At 37.8% G+C, this 18,786-nt stretch overlaps 1 protein-coding gene across 3 annotated transcripts in view; it reads right to left on the reverse strand.

Moving 5' to 3' along the window:
- The window catches only part of GADL1 (GAD like acidic amino acid decarboxylase 1), an 81,952-nt gene that overhangs the window by 46,395 nt on the left and 16,771 nt on the right, over nucleotides 1-18,786 (reverse strand). For all 3 annotated transcript variants that reach the window (XM_085573237.1, XM_021525866.3, XM_085573236.1), the window contains exons 7-11: nucleotides 12,211-12,290; nucleotides 12,041-12,095; nucleotides 8,598-8,714; nucleotides 2,415-2,479; nucleotides 2,097-2,178 (exon numbers count right to left, since the gene is read on the reverse strand). In XM_085573237.1, the coding sequence (XP_085429363.1) occupies nucleotides 2,097-2,178; nucleotides 2,415-2,479; nucleotides 8,598-8,714; nucleotides 12,041-12,095; nucleotides 12,211-12,290 (399 nt within the window). The remainder of the gene's footprint in view (nucleotides 1-2,096; nucleotides 2,179-2,414; nucleotides 2,480-8,597; nucleotides 8,715-12,040; nucleotides 12,096-12,210; nucleotides 12,291-18,786) is intronic.

Here is an 18,786-nt window from a genome sequence, read left to right on the forward strand (position 1 = left end):
TCAGCATCCAGTTTCCACTGGTGCATCCTAACCAGGGTGTGAAGGAATTGTGTTCCCATATAAACGTGCTTCATCTTAGCCATAGGTATTTATGTACTTTAGGAGAAGTGGAACAAGCTCCCAAGTGAGAAACTGATATATGTATTTTTCCCTTCTCTCACTGGTGCAAAAATAGCATTTTTAATGGAAAACTGGTTTCAGCTGCCTGTTCTGGTATGGAGAGGATCAAAGCAAATCAACACTTTTCTGTCAAAGTGTCTCAAATATGCATTTGATCTTTTTTTCTTAAGGATTTATATTCCAGCTAGTTAGTAAGAAAGTACCCAAATCTGTATGTGTGTCTGTTTGCATATAAAGACTTCACTGGCACATACATAGAATGAGTAAGAGTCAATTTTCCAGGATTTAGACACAGAGTAAAATGACCTTTCTTCTCCATGGAGACAAATCTTCTGCATTCCAGAACATGTCTCACGGTACAACAGGATCTGATGCTGCGATTCATAATACCTCGGTTTTCACCCCTCAAAGACCTAAGATTCAACTTGACAAGTATTTCTAACACAATAGTGCCTAGCAGTGGTTTAAAAGGGGAATAGGATCACTCTACCAGACCTTACACTGCACTGAAGGGAACTACAAAAAGGCTGCCAGAGACCTGAAGTTGGAACAGTTTTCATAAAATGACTCGAAAAGCTAGAGCAGCTAGAAGAGTTCAATCATCTACATTTCTTTCCTTTTTCTTCCTGAGAAATTTCCACTATTCAGTCCAAGTAGCCTAATCATTACTTGGGGCAATATCTATGTACTGGGCCTAATTAGTTAAAAATACAGTATTGAAATCTTCCCAAGTCTGCATTTAAGACACTGCATTCATCTTAGTCAATAGTTTTATTCTGTTTGTTTTTCAGCTTGGAATAAAGATAAAGTGATGGATGGTAACCCTGAAATCTAATCCTCTTCATTCCCACAGGCTCTAAGGAAATGAGGTGGCACACTTCTCCTTGCTGTTCTGCCAGGTCTCACCCCTGACCTAGAACAATCAGCTCCAAGAGACTGCTGATTAGCAACTATGCTCTTTGGTCCTTATCAGTTCTTACCAACAGAGATTCGTAACAAATCACATGGATAGTAGTCCCAGCAACTAAATAGAACGTATCAGTTGTTTTGACAGAGATTTATAAAAGCAATTTACAAACCACGGCCACAAAATAGTGATGCAAACCTCAGGGGCTCAATATCATGGTGAGGTTCAGTGAGGTTATAACCTATGGAGTATAAGGTAATACTCACCCATAATGGTGGGCAGTTGGCATAAATTTTACCAGGTCTGATTTTTAAATGAAGTTTGAAATAATTAAGCTCTTACTGTTTGTTTGGTTGTTGTTTTGTTTTTTGTTTTTTTTTTTTTTAAGATAAAAGAATTCCACAAAGACTCAAGAAGGGATTTTTGCTACATTGCAAAGACATCTTGAGATTAGAGCTCTGTTGTTTTCCTGCTAGACCTTTAAATTAGTCATGGCTTTTGGGAAGTCTAAATTACGCTGCTGATGAGGAAGAACTGGTAGAGTGTAGAGAGAAGGCTCAGCACCTTCACCTGGATGTGCTCTGACTCCCATCCCTCTCCCACTCTGGTGCTCCCTCTCGCACAAGGGGATGTGAAATGAGCTCTGCCTGCCTTAAACAGACACAGCACTGCTGCAGTCCCCGTGGATGGCAGCTATTCTGAGGGCTTTGACAAGCTGAGTGTTTAAGTGTGTCAGGCCCAGGTGATGAAATACTCCATTCTGAATGCAAATTACGTGCAGAAGTTAACTAGCAAGGGCACCAGCTGCTAAATTTGACCACTTGTGAGTACAGTGACTTGAATAATTTTCATCCTTCTCTTTTATTCACCCCTTAGTAATTGATTAAGTGGTGAAATTCAAAATAAGAGAATTCAGTCTTTGTACTGTAGTATAGTAAAACTGACTTTCAGCTGTTTTCTAATTATTTCCACTTTCATATTACAGCAATGACAGCTTATTAGAATACCAAAAAAAATTTTAAAAAATATAAAAAAAAAAAAAAAAAAAAACAGGGTCAGGAGGGCTTACAGTGTTGTCTTTCACCAGAAGAGCACAGCACTGGATTCCTGCCAACAGCATTTTATGGGGATTCCAGGCAACAGAATCAGCCCTGCAAAAATCACAAATGGAGAAAGGGAGGTGAAAATTGCATCTATAATCATGGGTACATAAGAATCAAAAAAGACCAAACACAATCCAAGCAGACAAATCAGATTTCCCATACACCCACTCCCACCTCAGGTTCAGAAATCTCTCCAACTATTTTTAAAAATGCAGCACTTATGGAAGCCAACAGGCCACATAATTTCCACCTCAATCCCTAGTAAGTGGATTAAATTGACTTACCTGTGGATACCATGAAGAAGTCTGCGATGCTTCTTTGATATCAAAGCTGAGCCACCCCAAGAAGCCTGTTGGAACATTTATAGACCCAAGAAAATATTATTTGTATAAAGTTATTTTGATAATACTTCAACCAATAATTTCTAAAGGTGTCTTATCTCATTTAAAACTTAGTTTACTACGTGGTCAGTGGGCTAAATTTTGCCTTTAGTTACATCTCCTGAAATAAAGATGGCAGCCTGGGGCTATGCCTGAAATAGAGGAGGTTGTGGTCTGTGCCAGAACATGAGCCACAAACCAGAGTGGCCCTTCTGTGTAAGCAAAGGCAATGAACTGAAATGGCCTTGCATAACCAGACTCACTCCTGATACCAAAATGTGTTGCTTCCTTTCCCCCAGCCTCAAACTATGAGTGACAGCAGAAAGCTCCATTTTGCACATCTTCCTGTTAGCCAACTCCTTTCTGAGAATTTCACAGGGGAAACAGTGGACAATGATAATCTCTGGCAATTGCAAAGGCTGGGCTCAGATTTTGCAGAGATATGAAAAGCAAAGTCTGTCAGTGGGCAATAGCAGCATTTCTGTCACCAGCAACCCAAAGGAGCTAAAAAAACGTAAGGATCCCTCAGCTCATTTAAGAAATAAGTGTGTACTCTAAGAGTCACTTAGACCTTCTCTGTAGTGAGGAGCTCTCCACTGAAACTCATTTACTTCCATCTAATCTAGGCACCTATCTTTGGGCTATACCTTTGGCAGATGTGTCTCTCCGGGGACTATAAATGTTTCATTATACAAGTTTAATTTCTGGACAGCCTGAGTCAGGGAATGTGATACTTTTTCATGAATTCTGAAAGGATCATCAGGTGCTGTGACCCTTCAACTCCCAAACAATAACATTTATCCGCAATGGAAAGGTGAGGAGATCATGCAAACACTAAACATGTCACACAGCGCATTTGAGCAGTTACTGCTAGATAAATAAATATATTAAGCTATTTTCAATATTAATGAAGGCAGAATGCACTTAAGCAAACTACCTGTAAAGCAAGCAAAGCTCTTCAGAGACACACAAAATACATCAGTTCACAAAATATTTGGACTCAGTTTATTTAAAAAAAATTCTAAGGAAAAAGAAAATCACTGATGTAAAGATTCCTGAGCTAAGCATAGAAAATATATGCTTGTTTGGGTTCTGATTTCCTTGAAATAAAAAATGTGATAGTCGATGCATGAATTTATCATGGGTATTTGCTAGACAGGCCATATATTAGGAACAGGATCAGCTATCTCTGGGAGACAGGATGACAAAGGCTCACAAGGGAGGAGAAAGTTATTAACTTGTCTTAAAAAGTCATTCTCATTAATGGCACACATTAACAGATCACATAATATTTTACATTGTCATGCTCACAACATCCTTCCTGAGATAAGGGCTGCTGCACAAACTACAGGTGGGACCTAGGATAGGAAATTATTTTGCCTCAAAATTCATGGTAATCCTGCAGCACCATGACTTGCAACTTTTTTTATCCAGCTAGTCCAAATTTGCCATGCTATGGGATGACAATCAAACTGAACTTCCTATTCAGAGACAAATTTTATTCCTCTCGTTCTGTGATTCTATAAAGTCAAAACAGTCGTTAAGTTATTCTCTGATTTTCACAATTTATAAACAACCTGTTAGAATAAAATAATTTTTACAACATTTGCATGCAAAAGTTCTGTGTTGGAAAAGGTTGACATTCTCACACTGTGAAAAACAGGACTAGAAAGGCAGTTGAGAGGTCATCTCAATAGTGTGCCACACCCAAGACAAGACTAGCCATACTCCTCTCATTTCTCTCAACCACATCATTTTTAGAGTTTATTGATCAATGAATCAATTACATCTGTACTTTTTCGCATTGAAATGAAAAATAAAATGCAGAGAGAGACCAGCAATTGCTACCTCCACAGCATTATTTGCCCTACTTTTTGCCTTTTTTAAACAAAATACTCCTGGAGATCTAGATGACAGAAATAATATTACTCTCCTTGAGCCACAGCAATATAAGATGAATTTGCGATCCATGTTTCTTTACCCAATTCAAAGAGCAAGGATCCAGGGCTGGGGAAAAAAAAAAAAAAAAAAAAAAAAACCACCAAAACAAAAAAACCTCAAACCAGCAATAACAACAAACAATGATACCCAAAAAACACACACACACAAAAAAAAAAAAGCATCAAAAAACCCAAACAAACAAGAACAACAAAAAATCCCTCCATCATGAATAAGAAGGCATTTAAGAAGACTGAGAATCACTGGCTCTGTCTGGTTTTAAAGGCCTCTCTAATGATGGAGGCTGCACAATTTAACCACTTAATTTGTAACAGGAATAACACCTTTTTAATTTAAAGTGTCAGTCCTAAACAATGTTACTACTTGTCACATCTCCAGTGGTCAGGGGAACAGATTAGTCCTTTTCCTTTAGCAGCACCTTTTAAAGCTTCTGTAGAATATAATGTTCTGTTTATTTGTCTTTTCTAGTTTAAATAACATCAGTGCTTTCCATCTTTCCTCACTGGTCATAATTTATAAATATGATTCTGTTTATCTACATCACTTTCCCATTTTCTAATCTTTCTCCTGTAGGGCCTTCCTGAGCTACACCTTTTTATTTGGACAAAATTTAGATAAAGCAGATGGCATGTGAAGCAGAAAGAAAGAATCATTTTATTCACCTCCTTTATCCAATTCTGAAAAGTATTTAACTCTATTTGAAAACATCACTGGTTTGTGAACTAGAAAAATATCTGGGCTTTACAGTAAAGATCTGCTATCTAAGCAACACTCCCCAGCCTATGTTTGTGTACTTGATTATTACTTCAGCTTAGAATTCTATCTTTATTGAACTGTAGCCTAGTTTTTCCACTTTTTTCTCCAAATTGTCACAACCCCTTTGATTTCTAATCCTGTCCTCCCACTGCTTTTGTCAGAAGTCTTATGTCATTTTCAAATTTGTCAGCGGATTCTTTTTCATCCAAGTTAATTTAACACAAATACCAGATGATTTCTACCCTAAGACAGACCTTTGAGGAATCCTTCTCAAATGTTTTTCCCCTTTCAGAGAACCACTGGTAACTGCTCAGTGGGAATGGTTTTCTAGCCACGTTTTCACTCACTGCAAGAACTGCAGCTTAGCACATTTCTCTGGCTTTTTGATGAGTTATTGCAAAGAGGCAGTGAAGCTGACTGTTTCTCCTCCATCCAAGGAGGACTACAGAAGGAGGGCAGGAAGATCAAACTAGAATGACACATTTTGTTTAAGACAAATCCAGCTGAGAACAAGGCAGGGTAGGTCAAAACATGACTCTTATCAATCTGTGTCCCACACAATGTAATTGGTAACAAGGTACAAGAAAATTTCTGTTTCATATGCAACAAATCACATACAGCTGAATGATGGGAATCACAGTGTGCACTGCCTGATTAAGCTAATTACCTAAGCATGGGCTAATAGGTCAAGTCTGATTTTCTCTACTGGCCTAATAATAGGAAAAAGAAATAGTCAAAGTCAGGACCATCAGGGAAAAAATACTCACACATAGCATTTAAAGCTACGTGAAGACAATACATGACATACACAAATGCTGGAGGGCATATTGATGATACAAAACAAGTTATTAAGAAAAGCATTAGAGATGCAGGTTAAAATACAATAAGCAACTGGAATGCTATAATGTGAACAAAATAAACTTGGTATAGCCTCTGCTCTTAGGCTTGACTGAACAGGTTGACTGCTAGGGCAGTTTGGACCTACTGGTATTATCTTAAAACATTTTCCTTAACTCGCTTTTCCTGTCTGGTTTGTCTTCATGTCAGAGCTTATCTACTATTTCTGACTTTATTGAAATTTATCTTCCTGAAGCTTAGTGAATTTCTGTTGACATTCTCCCTTTTGCCCTTCCTAAGAATCATAAGCTTTATCATTTCATATTTAATGAAAAGAGCCTCCATAAGGCAAACACATCAATTTTTGGGATCAGAAAATATTCTGAAATTAGATAAATCAATGTAAATCTGGAAATAACACCACTGACATTCATATAAGATATTCTTAGTAACAGCTTGTGAGAGCACTTACAGTAGATAATCCCAATGCTTATCCATGATACATGAAAAGCCCTAAATTAGACAGAACTTTACCTGGATTTTACTCTTTGTTTTAATTGTACTGTACTTTTTTGCCTTCAAAGTTACAGCAGGCATAAACAGCAGTACACACTTGTTAGACTGCATAATGTGTAAATCATTCAACAAGAAGCCAGGCCTTTCAGCAGACTGTAGATTCTCGAAGATTTCAAAAATATTACATTTGATCCTATAGGGATAGGAGGTGTTCTTGCTTTAAATGAAAAGAAAAATTAAATAAAATAAAAAATCTAATTCTTCTGTGTGTTTCTTATATTTTTTCTGAATGGCAGAGACCCAGTCTCACTGCACCTGTTCACACACAATTTCAGTAAATCTATTTCTAGTGGTGCTGTGAAGGAAAAAATGCTACACTAAGAATCACAGTCTGCTCATTTTGTCAAAGCACCCTTGTATGTACATGTGTGCCTGATGTCACTTCTGTGGAAAGCTTTCAGTCTTTCCTTATATCCTGTTCTCTTATAAACACAGCTACAAGATTTGAACTAAAAAATAGAGAAGCAGCCATCCACCCAACCCTTTACATAGTGTGAAAAATAGAGAAAATACTGATAGAACTTCTGAGAACCACTGAGAGGCTCATAACATGAATCACATCTTAAGAGAACTCATACTCCAGACTGTAAACCAAATTTATTACTGGACATTTTTCCTTCTACTAGAAACAATTAACATCTCACAACTACAGTAATTTCAAAACAGCAAATAACTTAAAGATAATCTGGACATTTTTACCTTAGTTTAACATGAGGTAAAATCAGAAGAATAAAGTTAGTTCTTTTCAAAGCACTAACAACTCGCTACAGATCAGAACAAGACTCAGGCTTATCCCATATTTTAGTTCAGCTACAGGGAGACTGCTCACTGCTCTCCTAGAGCCACTGGAGATGGCTCCAGCCACATCTGTTTGACTCACCTAAGGTCCAACACAGATTCCAACCACATCCCTCTCTCCACCACCTATACACAGATACACAAGAGAGTTGTGTAACAGGAGTGTTACATTCCTGCTGAAAATCTGATGAGTTCTTCTCAGCAGCACACAGCCAAGAGGAGGTTTGGTAGACATTTTAATTATCAGGCCTAAATTCTACATATTTATCTCCAAGAATATAAGAAAACTCTTGACTCACACGTACAGTGACTTTATTTATTAATATCTGTGAGACAATCATTTGAAACATGCATCACTGCCTACAGGATCTTTATTTAGATACTTAGCATTATAAAAACACTTCAGAAATTTAGAGCTTGTTCTGGAAATCTCCACAAATATTGCTCCAGATTCTTTTACTACTCCATGACTTTTAATCTAACTGTTTTGGATTTGTGGCATTGCAATTATAAAGAGAATGCAATTTTAGAAAATATTAAGTGGCCTATCTTTAGAAAAATAGATCTACAGCTAACTCTTTCAAGTCATAAAAAGACAGTGATTATTCAAAAAAGATTCACTAGAGGGATTTTCATATCCAAACCTAAAATTACAAAGATTTTTTTTAAAAAGAGAAAAATTTCTGAACCATTTAGGAAAATGTAAGGACATATACCGGAAATTCAAATCCATAAATATGAAACAGAATAATTTATGACTGGTTGAGTCATAAGCACACCTTTCTTTTAACCTGTATGAACCCCACATCATAATTCTAATGTGTCTATTTCCCAACAGAAAGTGAGGAGAATCAAAACTTATGCTTGTATATCACTCTTGAAGCATTTTTAGGAAGTAGCAAGAAGAAATTGATTACCAAATAGTTTTGAAATATAACCTGACAATAACAAAATGGCTTTGGCTGCTTGTCAGAACCAAGTTATTTGCTGTTTTGCAGCATATGTAACAGAGTAAAATCAGAAGGTATTTCTGGTCCCTGTGCAAGGAAAAAGAAATGTTATTAGAGCTCAACTTCTAAAAAAGAAATATCAACAATCAAAGTAAAGTAGCAATTATAAAAAAAGCAGCGCTAAACAAAACCACTCAGTATAGAAACTCACATCAACATGAAACCAGAGGCCATGCTTTTCACAGATATCAGCAATTTTATCCAGAGGATCAAATGCTCCCAGCACAGTTGTGCCTGCTGTAGCACAGACAAGAAATGGTGCTGACCCCTGCAATAGGATTGAAAACAAAAAAAAATTATCATTTGCACTGCTCATCTCTTCCTTGTATATTTGCAGAAGTATAAAAAGATCTAGGAATGTAGGACAAAGATGTGACAATCCACATTTTAGCTTCCCAGCAGAAGGTACTGCATTTAATAGTGCTGGATTTTTTTTTTTTTTTAATTAAAAAAGAGGTATTTTCCATTTCTACTTAACACCATCCCAGGGCAGATTTCTGCAGCTTCAGACTGTTTTGACAGATGCTAGTTTTGTCAAAATCAAAACATACCAGATATGACATCTCTCTTTATACACTGATTTTCAATTCTCAGTCTCTCACATCTCACTACCATATATGCTGTCATTCTGACTGATAAAATGAAGCAATTAGCTCAGCCAGCAGACTACCATGCAAGGAAAGGGCTCATCCCTTTAGGGTTTCCACCTGCACTGTCTCTACAACACCCCTGTTCTCTGCTTGATGAAGAGGAAATTTCAGCTAAGGAATGTGATTTGCCTTCAGCCACATTGGTGCACACCATGACAGGGACAGTCACCACTGTCTGATGCCACACCTGACCTACAGCTCAATGCTATTCCCTTGCTCCAGCTCCTGTCTGGGAAAGAAGAAGGGCTGTAGACGGTAACAGAATGTAAGGAGAGAGACCGCTGGAAATCTCCGATGGTGTTAGGGTCAGTCAGGTGGGATAAGGAAAGCTTTTGTCAGCTTGGGGTCTCGGACAGCCACAGATAGCCATCCATCCTTGCTTCCCTTCAGCTAGCAGCATTCCAGCTCCCAGACCCTTGGAGATCTGTGTCAGGTCTGCTTGGGAGGAGAAACTGCAGCAATGAAAAGAATGGGTGGAGGCTGTAACAGCTCCATGAAATTGAGGGTCTCTGCCCAAGCAATGCCTGCACAGTCTCACTGCTGAAAGAGCTGCTCTGCATGGCTCAGCATGTGGCCTACAGAATGACAACACGCTTACTGCAGAGACACTAAAGGTGTTATTAAACTGTACAAGCTGGGATGACTGAAGTTCATTTGCAGTGAATTAGATCTGTCGGATGATGTAAGTGTGTAACTCAATGGAGCTTTAGTGAAATCAGACATCAGTTTGAAAAATCAGTTTCAAACAATCAGACAATCGGTTTGACTCCACACAAGTCTTCCTTGAGTCTTCACCCAGCTGAAATCCAATATATTTTTTTCTTTTTTCTTTTTATATAAGTGTTTCTACTTTAAGCATCTGCAGAGACAGACAGGCTTATATCACATTTACACTCAGACAGTTTTATACTTCTTTACCATGTAGAGGACTGTTAGAATGGTACATAATTATGATTTATTTGTATTTTAGATTTTCTTTACAAATGGCCAAAGTAGTGAAAAGTAACACTGGAATGAACTTAAATTAATCCCATACATTCACAAAGACTTAACAGCCTTTAATTCACTTCTTGGTCATTTATTCTGAGTAAAAGCTACCACAATAATTAATCAAACTTACAAATCAGCCTGAATCTTGACTATGGAACACTTGCAAGTGAGGCAAAGATGTATCCAATGCATCTATTTTCTATTAGTGTTCTCAGCAATTTTGCCCCACAGCTACATCAAAGTCAAAGGATCTCAAGCAGCCAATTGGTAACACAACTGAATACGGGGACAAATCTCAGATATCTACAAATTCTAGTAATTGCTACCATTTTACTTTTCCCACAAAGAAGGGAATTACATTTTTATTACTCTTGACAATATAGTTAAACTAATCTTCCTGCCTAAGTTCTCTGTAAAGAGAAGACTCTCGCCTTTCATATTCAGTGATCATTTTGTGCTTCAGTCACTAGCAAATACATCCTCTGTTGTCTGGTGTCATTAGAATGTTTACTGCAATTCACTGAAGCACCCTTCTGTAAAAGTTGTAACAGACATAGTTGGACAGACACACTGAAGCGCTGATTAAATGAAAACCTGTAACTTCCTTTAAAATGCAAGTGAAATCCTGTTTTCCTGCAAGTAGAGCATTTTAATATAGAACATTTGTTTTTAAATTGTGGGGTACCATACTGACGTTGACCTTTTCAAAAAAATCACAAATGCCAGATGATATTTTTCAAATGACCATGACATGTATTATTACAAGAACAAACAAGAATACTGTTTTTGTAAAAGCAAAGAGTTGGTTCTCCTGCAAGCCTGTTTTCTATTGCTTTATTTTATTTCAGTCCCTTTTTCCCCCCAGCTTGCTCAAATGAGTAAAGTACAGGTTATCATTCTCAGAAAATGCAAAGTAGAGAAAGAGGCAAAAAAGGGAGTTTGCTAGGTCATTAGGGGCCCCATGTATCAACAGCTATGCTATCCAGCATGAAATTCAAATTAAAGATGATTGTTTGGTAGAAAATTTATCCAAATCAGGACTTACTGTAAGCTGTGGTGGCCATGCCAGTGCAGGACAGGACAGGACTGCCTTGGCTTTTCTATCAGCCACAAAGGCATATTTCCCAAGACAGAATTCCATGGCAGGTATTGTCCATGCCATGGACATTGCACTAGCTGCTTTGTATTCACTCATCATGGACTAAGGGCTGAGCTCTGAATTCTGCTGCTCTGATGCACAAACTGGAAGTGAGAAATAGGGTGAGCTAACCAAGCCTAAAGAAGATCCTCGTGGAAGTCACACTTAGTCCTTCAAGCTCTCTAAAATAAATTATGTTCACTATAGGTAAGGACTGTTATACAGATTGTGGAAAAGCATGTTAATGTTGTCCAAATACAGAACAGTGCCATTCCAAATTCTTGCCTTTGAGTTTCTAGTTGGCAAAGTCCCTAGGGGAAAAGAGGCACATCTCTGCACTCTTACTAGAATAGTAGGAGGGACAGAATTTAGCATTTAAACCTTGTAAGACAGTTTTAGACACTAAGCCACATGTTACAGTTCTTGCTCACTGGAGAGGCAATAGAGCAATAGCTGCTGTAATTAACTGAAAAACTGTTTTAGGAAAACATACTGCATCCATTTAAAAAAGGATCAAGGGCAAAAGAAATCCTATAAGAAATGCACCAAATGCTTCAGAGCAGCATTGTGCTCAGAACTTTCATTAGCAGTAAACACCCTGTGGAATTTTCCTCCCTTCTAAGAGTGTAAAACCCATAAGCCTTGGCTTGTTCCACAAGTTTGTGGCAAACAGATTTCACCTGTAAGAAAAACATTGTTGCATTAACTGCCCTACTTTGACGATTTTAGTCACTCTTAGTTTTCCTTCTTTCACTCAGACACAAGCTCACAGTCCGCATACACTCCTCTCTCCTTCATGCTCTCTCCCCCTCTCACCTCTTTCCTGGCCCGCTGGACTTGTTTCTCCAGTTCCTCAGGTATCATCTTACCTCTAAGGGACACAGATTTAAAACTTTTTCAGTTACATTCAAATAGGTTAGTTATGTACAGCACTACTGCATTTTTAAAAGGCTGAGAGATCAGAGTCATGGCTTTTGCTTTCTTACCTTTCATCTGTTTTGATGAAGTACACATTCTCTGTACCAATTCCCAGGAAGGAGGCTGCCTTCTTCATGGAGTAATGGCACTGTGAGAGAGGTACAAAAAACAAGTAGACACACAATTACACAAGAGAAACAAATTCCTTAACATAGGGAACAGTGGCAAGTACAACAGCACCTAATAGCCATGACAACAGCATATTCTAACACAAAAAGCAAACTGATAAGGTACATATCACAAAGTCCATCTTGTATTTAACACACACAGAAAACTGGGGAAAATAAGACAAAAAAGTTGTGCACCATGTTTAAAATGCAGGCTTAAGAAAAAAATTAGGAGCTCTATTTCATACAATTTTCCTTAGAGCTTGTTCTGCATTAGAATGAAAAGTAGAAACTTGGAAGTGTCATCAGCAAAGAATTACTAATTGTTTCAAAATGTTTTAATAGTATTGAATCAAAAGTATCAATGAGTGTAAGAGTTAGGAAATGCATGAGGAAAAGGGTCTAAAGGCTGTTTAAGTCAACAGCCTGGAAACAATTAATTAGGTCTGAAAGTCCAAAAGCACCACTCCTTGGAAAGTGGACTCTTAGGATGTATATTTGAACCTTCTACTATTTTATGTTTGTAACAATTCTGTATGCTTTCCCTAATCCTCAGCTGATGGCCACTGCCAGAGACAAGATACTCCAGAGACAGGATACTGTGCTAAACTGACCCAGGGCCTTCATAGGATCAAGGTGTTCAACACCCAAGACCTACCAAAGCTTCTGATGTGGTAAAATGGGGATTTGCAAGACTTTCAGCATGCTATCTCTGCAAAAGGACCTGGAAATCATGGTGGTGTGTAGCTCACATGATTGTGAACCTTAGAAACTACTGTGAAAGCAAGCAGACCTCAGGACTCAGCACATCTTCATACTTTACTGTGGATTTTGCAAAAGGTTCCAGTGTGGAGCAGTCTGCATTTTTCCAAAAACTAAGTTACTATATTAGCAAAGAATTTTAGCTAGGTCTCATCACAGAAACATATCTGAGTGTGTCTCATCACAGAAACATGCTGCCCACTTCTCACTTTGCACTGAATAAAGGGCATAAGTCTATGAAGCCTGTGGAGTGCAAAAGAAGATTTTAGAAATGGGTGTTTATTTAATCAGAATGTGGTAAAATTACTAAGGTAAGGATGCTATTCAAGCCCACAGACCACCATATACTTTTTACAAACTCTTTTCTTTTTAACAAATAGCAATGGTTTATCTAACCATATTTCCAATATTCACCTTTATAAGTACCTACTCTACTGTAGATACTGTTATTCCAGCACAAGAACACTTTGTCTTATTCCAGAACAAGAGTACACTGATCTCTGCTTAATTTGTCTTCAAGATTAGCCTGGGAATTCAAGATGCAGTAACCTTCTTAACCCAAAGATATTTAGACATCAAAACTACCCACTTATGGCAGTGGAGTCACATTTGAGTGTACACCACATCCAGTATGACTAAACAGTTCTTCTCAGAACCAAGGCCATCCAACCCTTGGATTATCACTGCCCTCCTCACAAAAATAAAATTGTCTCTTCTACACATTATAACTGAAGGGTTAAAATAATGCATACTCCAGCAAACGCGAAGATGTCTAGAATTGTTACTTTTCATACAGGAGGTGAAGCCAGTTGGTTAATTAATTCCATTTTCTGCCTGAGAAATGCAGTTGCTGCAGAACATAATTATGAAAAATGTACAACATTTAAATGTGTGGGCATGAATATATTAAGGGTATTAAAGCCTGTCACGCTTATTTTGATGAGATGGTGATCTCAGAGGGCTCTTTTCTTTTTGACAGAGGTTTCCCCCACCATCACCCACTTTTTAAACAAAGGCATACATAACATGGTGCTACTGAGTAGTTTTAAGAAAACTTAATTTGTAACATGACACATCTGCAAGGCCTTTAGGGCTCAGTCATTCAGACTGTTACAAGAATAATAACATAGATAGGTGAATAATTAGTCTTACATTACATCAACAAAGGTAATAATGATTCTAAGTTCCTGTGTGTTGTTCAGCAGAAGTTTGGAGATATTTTTGACTGACGAGTGAATCACTTAAAATACAAGTTGCCTCCATCACTGATTTCTAGCCATTACTTTACAATGAAAGGTATGAATCACCAAGAATAATCAGATTGCTCCAAACTGAGTATGCAGCAGACTTGCAAACTCAATATACTAATAAGCAGACAAGTAGTAAATTATATATTTTATTATAAACAATGGTATGAGAGACTGGAAGAAAGATAAAAGACGCTTGAGTACCTGAGAGATTATACAAAAAAAAAAACAGAGGAAAAAAGAAAAACAGAGGGAATACAAAAATAAACAGTCTGCAAGGGAAATTATTTTTCCTCCAGAAGTACTTCTGCACTTCTTGAAAAATTCTGTCTTTCACTAGGACAGAAAAAGAACAAGACTCATAATACTGTATAGACTTGGAATATACATTCTTTGATGAAAAAAGAGATTTTTCAGTTATATTGATTGAAAATATGTAAGAATTCTTTCCCCCTCTTCATTACTAGAAGCCATTATGCTAAACTGCATTGCATCATTTTAAGATAAAATATGCTAAAGAATATTTAGCAGTTACAGTCACAAGAGCACCAACTAATTCCCTTTTCATAGTTGCCTTTCCAAAAAATGGAGAAAGAAATATCCAGTTTAAAAGTATTATTTTAAATACTGTGAGTTCAGATTATTCTTGCCATGTCTTTCACAGTTTAGTTTGTTTGGACAAATTATTAAATCTGCAGTCATTTGTAGTAACAAATTACCATCTTTGAGCACAAGATCAAATTGGAACATTGGTGCATTTAAATGTGCTGCTGTACTATTTTACCTATATCTAGACAGCTTTCATTTCCTAATAATGTTTGCAAAGACAAGGTACTTTCTACCTGTTCTCATTAAAACAGAAGATAAATCTGTATTTTCTTGATTTAAAAAATTTCCTAGAAACATGATTGCATAAAGCAATTACCTTATTATGATATTGTTTTATTACCCATTTTTGTCTGTTCTAATTTCAACAGGGGACAACATGATAAGTTAATGTTGTGTTCTCTTGCTTTATTGCTTTCATGATCAAGTTGCACTGGGGAGGAATTTAGTTTTATTTCATCTAAAATAACTGCTCGTATCAGCATGTACATTTCAACTGTTTACACATCCTCTGCGTACCCTTACTTACCTCAAACTTATGACATTTCTACCTTTCAGATCAATGTAACACATACTTGTGCCAGGATAAGGTTTATATGGGACTCAAATAGCAAAAGGGAATAAAAAGGGTGGCCTGGTATCTATAACTAGATCAGCATTTACCTCCTACAGAGCCACAAATCATGCCTCCAGAAAGGGGGATAGACCAATTACTCTTCTGCTGCTACTGTCTCAAGGGGAATCACTCTGTAATGGTCCACAAAAGTGTTACAGATTAACAGCAGCATAAACAGTGTTCACTGCGTATCACCACAGTTTTAAATATCTAAGCATTCACTTACAGGAACAAGGCACCTTTTTATTCCTTAAGGCCAAGCAGAATATGTGAGGACCTTGGGTGGGCCATGCGTTAAATATACATCTTTATGTTATCCAAGAACATACAGAAAATACATAGCCCTGGATCACAGAAGTCATTGAAAGTCTGTGCATTCCCCTGCTCTGCAGCAGGGCAACTCTTTCAACCTGACAAGTGCCAAACTGACACTTAGAGGCTTAGCACACCAAGGCAAAAATCATTTTATTTCAGCACAGCACTTCAGCCAAGCCCTAAAATGGCACAAGGGCCTTGAATAGCCATGTCTTTTGACTTATCAATACTCAGTTCATTATAGCCTCAAGGTTTCTCCATGCCAATGCTCATGACTAATTCATGATGAAGCTAAATCCAGATTGTTAATTTCTCCAAGTTTTGTTTTACTTTTTGTTTGGTTGGGGGGGGGGGGTGATAATTTGCTTCTCCAGGTACTTCTTCAGTTAAAACAAAACAAAAAAAATAATCCAACAAAAATGAAGGCTGTTAGGATGAGGGGATTTAGTCTACCCTCAGGAAGCTCACAGATGACACCAAGATGGGTAGGAAATTGATCTATTGGAGGGTAGGAAGGATTTGCAGAAGAATCTGAACATGCTGAATCCAGCATGGGCAGGGCCAAGGGTGTGACATTCAATACATCAAAAGTGCCCAGTCCTGCACCTGGGTCAAAACAACCCCAGGCAGCACTACAGGCATGGGGAAGAATTGTTGGATAGGGGCCCAGTGGACAAGGGCCTGGGGGTGCTGGTTGACAGCCAGCTGAACACAAGCCAGTGTGTGCTCAAGTGGCCAAGAAGGCCAGTGGCATCCTGGCCTGTATCAGCAACAGCATGGCCAGCAGGACCAGGGCAGTGATTGTCTCTCTGTATTCAGCATTGGTGAGGCTGCACCTCAAACCCTGTGTTCAGTTTTGGGCTCTTCACTACAAAAAAGACAATGAGGGGCTGGAGCATGTTCAGAGAAGAGCAACAGAGCTGGTGAAGGATCTAGACAGCCCTATGAGGAGTGGGTGAGGGAGCTGGGGGTGTTTAGCCTGGAAAAGGCTGAGCAGAGGGGACTGACCTTATTGCTCTCTCCAGCTGCCTGAAAGGAGAGTGTAGCCAGGGAAGAGTCAGGCTCTTCTCCCAGGCAACCACTGACAGGATGAGAGAATACAGCCCTAAGCTGTGCCAGGGGAGGTTCAAGTTGAATAATAAGAATTTCATCACAGGAAAGGTTAAGCATTGGAAGTTTGCCCAGGGAGATGCTGGAGTCACCATCCCTGGAGGTGTTCAAGAAACAACCAGATATGGCATTTAGTGCATTGGTCTTGGCAACGTGGTGGTCAAAGGTTGAACCTGATTATCTTAGAAGTCTTTCCCAACCTAAATGATTCCTTGGTTCTGTGATTCAAAGGTGCAAAATGTTAAACAAGACTCAAAATAAAAACAATAATAAAAGAACTAAAATTGTGTGACATCAGAACTTTTGTACTTGTCTCAAGTGTGGACTACTGATTACATATATTCTCAACATGGTATATCTGAACAAATGTTTCCAAAAAGTCACGTAGCTTGGACTCAATACAGATGGATCTAAAATAATTGTAAATGAATATGCCCATTGCCTCCCTCATAACACTGAATAAACACTGGTGATCTTAGAAAATATACACTATCTAAATATTAAAAGCATCAGTTTTACAGTAAATGATTATTGAGTATTAATGACTGTGTAGTTGTTTGAAGCAAACAAATATTAGAGATCAAAAGTATGGCCTTACAAATAATTTACCAATTTATTTTTCCTGGTCAGCTTTATGTTTTATGGCTTTGGTCTTCTTGGAGAAGCAAAGGCATAAAAATAAATTTATTCTGGCAGACAATTAAAATTTCTTTTGACATGAAATTAAATGTTTCCTTACTTCAGAGTAAGAAAATGTGTTGTAGTTAAACCATGCAGTGAAATAAAATGCTACTTCATGATGAAAGTTTCATGGGCTTCACTTCAAAAGCATTTATGGAATTTACTTCAAACTCATTTTTTCCTCCTTAACTATGTTGAAGATGTAATATGAGGGATTAAGTATAAATTGGCATGTATTTTCATACATACACTTTTCAGAAAAAAAAAAGAAAGCAAACAAAATATATTTTTGAGGGAAAAAAACAAACAAACCACCTTTATTTAGAACGTGTGGGCTCAGTTCCAAAAGACATGTTATACACAATGCCTTCATCCCTCAGGCTTCTTCAAAATAAGCCTCTCATCTATTTACACCGCAAACTGTTTAGAGCATAAACCATAAACGCCTGAGCTACAATTACCCTAGTAAGTCCATATTTTCTAATACAACAAGGTTCTGTGCAGGCTTCCACTGGGGCTTTTATATAGTAGAGTCAGAATTAATAACAACTCTACACTAATCAAATGATAAACTCTCAAAACTGAAGGGACAGGGAAGAGAAAAGAGTCTCCAAAAACTACCTTCAGAATAAATGTATGAATGTAACTTCATTTCCCACAGGCATTTTGGACTGATATTATTAAAAAACTTTAAGGACTAGACACATATTTTCAATTATTTAAAGAAAAAATGTCTAAAGGTCCAGGTTTTTTTTTGGTTTTTTTTGAGAGGCATATGGTGGGTCTGACTCTGTAACACATCCAATCTGTATTCAGACATAGGGCAAAATGGGAGCTGCAGAGAGCCCTCTCACAGGCCCACAAGTGCTCAGTTTAGTACAAATTAAACATGCAGCAAAAAACCTTTGACATCCAAAACCTACCTACAGTTCCTGCTAGACTTTGTGCTGTAGGAGATCAAATGCTGCAGACCTCCACAACACAGCACATGCATTCTGCTTCAGGTTTGCCCCATCTACAACCTATTCTTTCATCAGCAGTTTTCAAAGCAGCAACATCTGTGTTTGTTTTCTGAAAGCCAGAACGCTTCTGCAGTGAAATTTACCATCAGACTTCACCACTTCATTCCAATATTCCACA

Source organism: Lonchura striata, chromosome 2 (assembly GCF_050655825.1).
Source record: "Lonchura striata isolate lonStrDom1 chromosome 2, ASM5065582v1, whole genome shotgun sequence".
Taxonomy (NCBI): domain Eukaryota; kingdom Metazoa; phylum Chordata; class Aves; order Passeriformes; family Estrildidae; genus Lonchura; species Lonchura striata.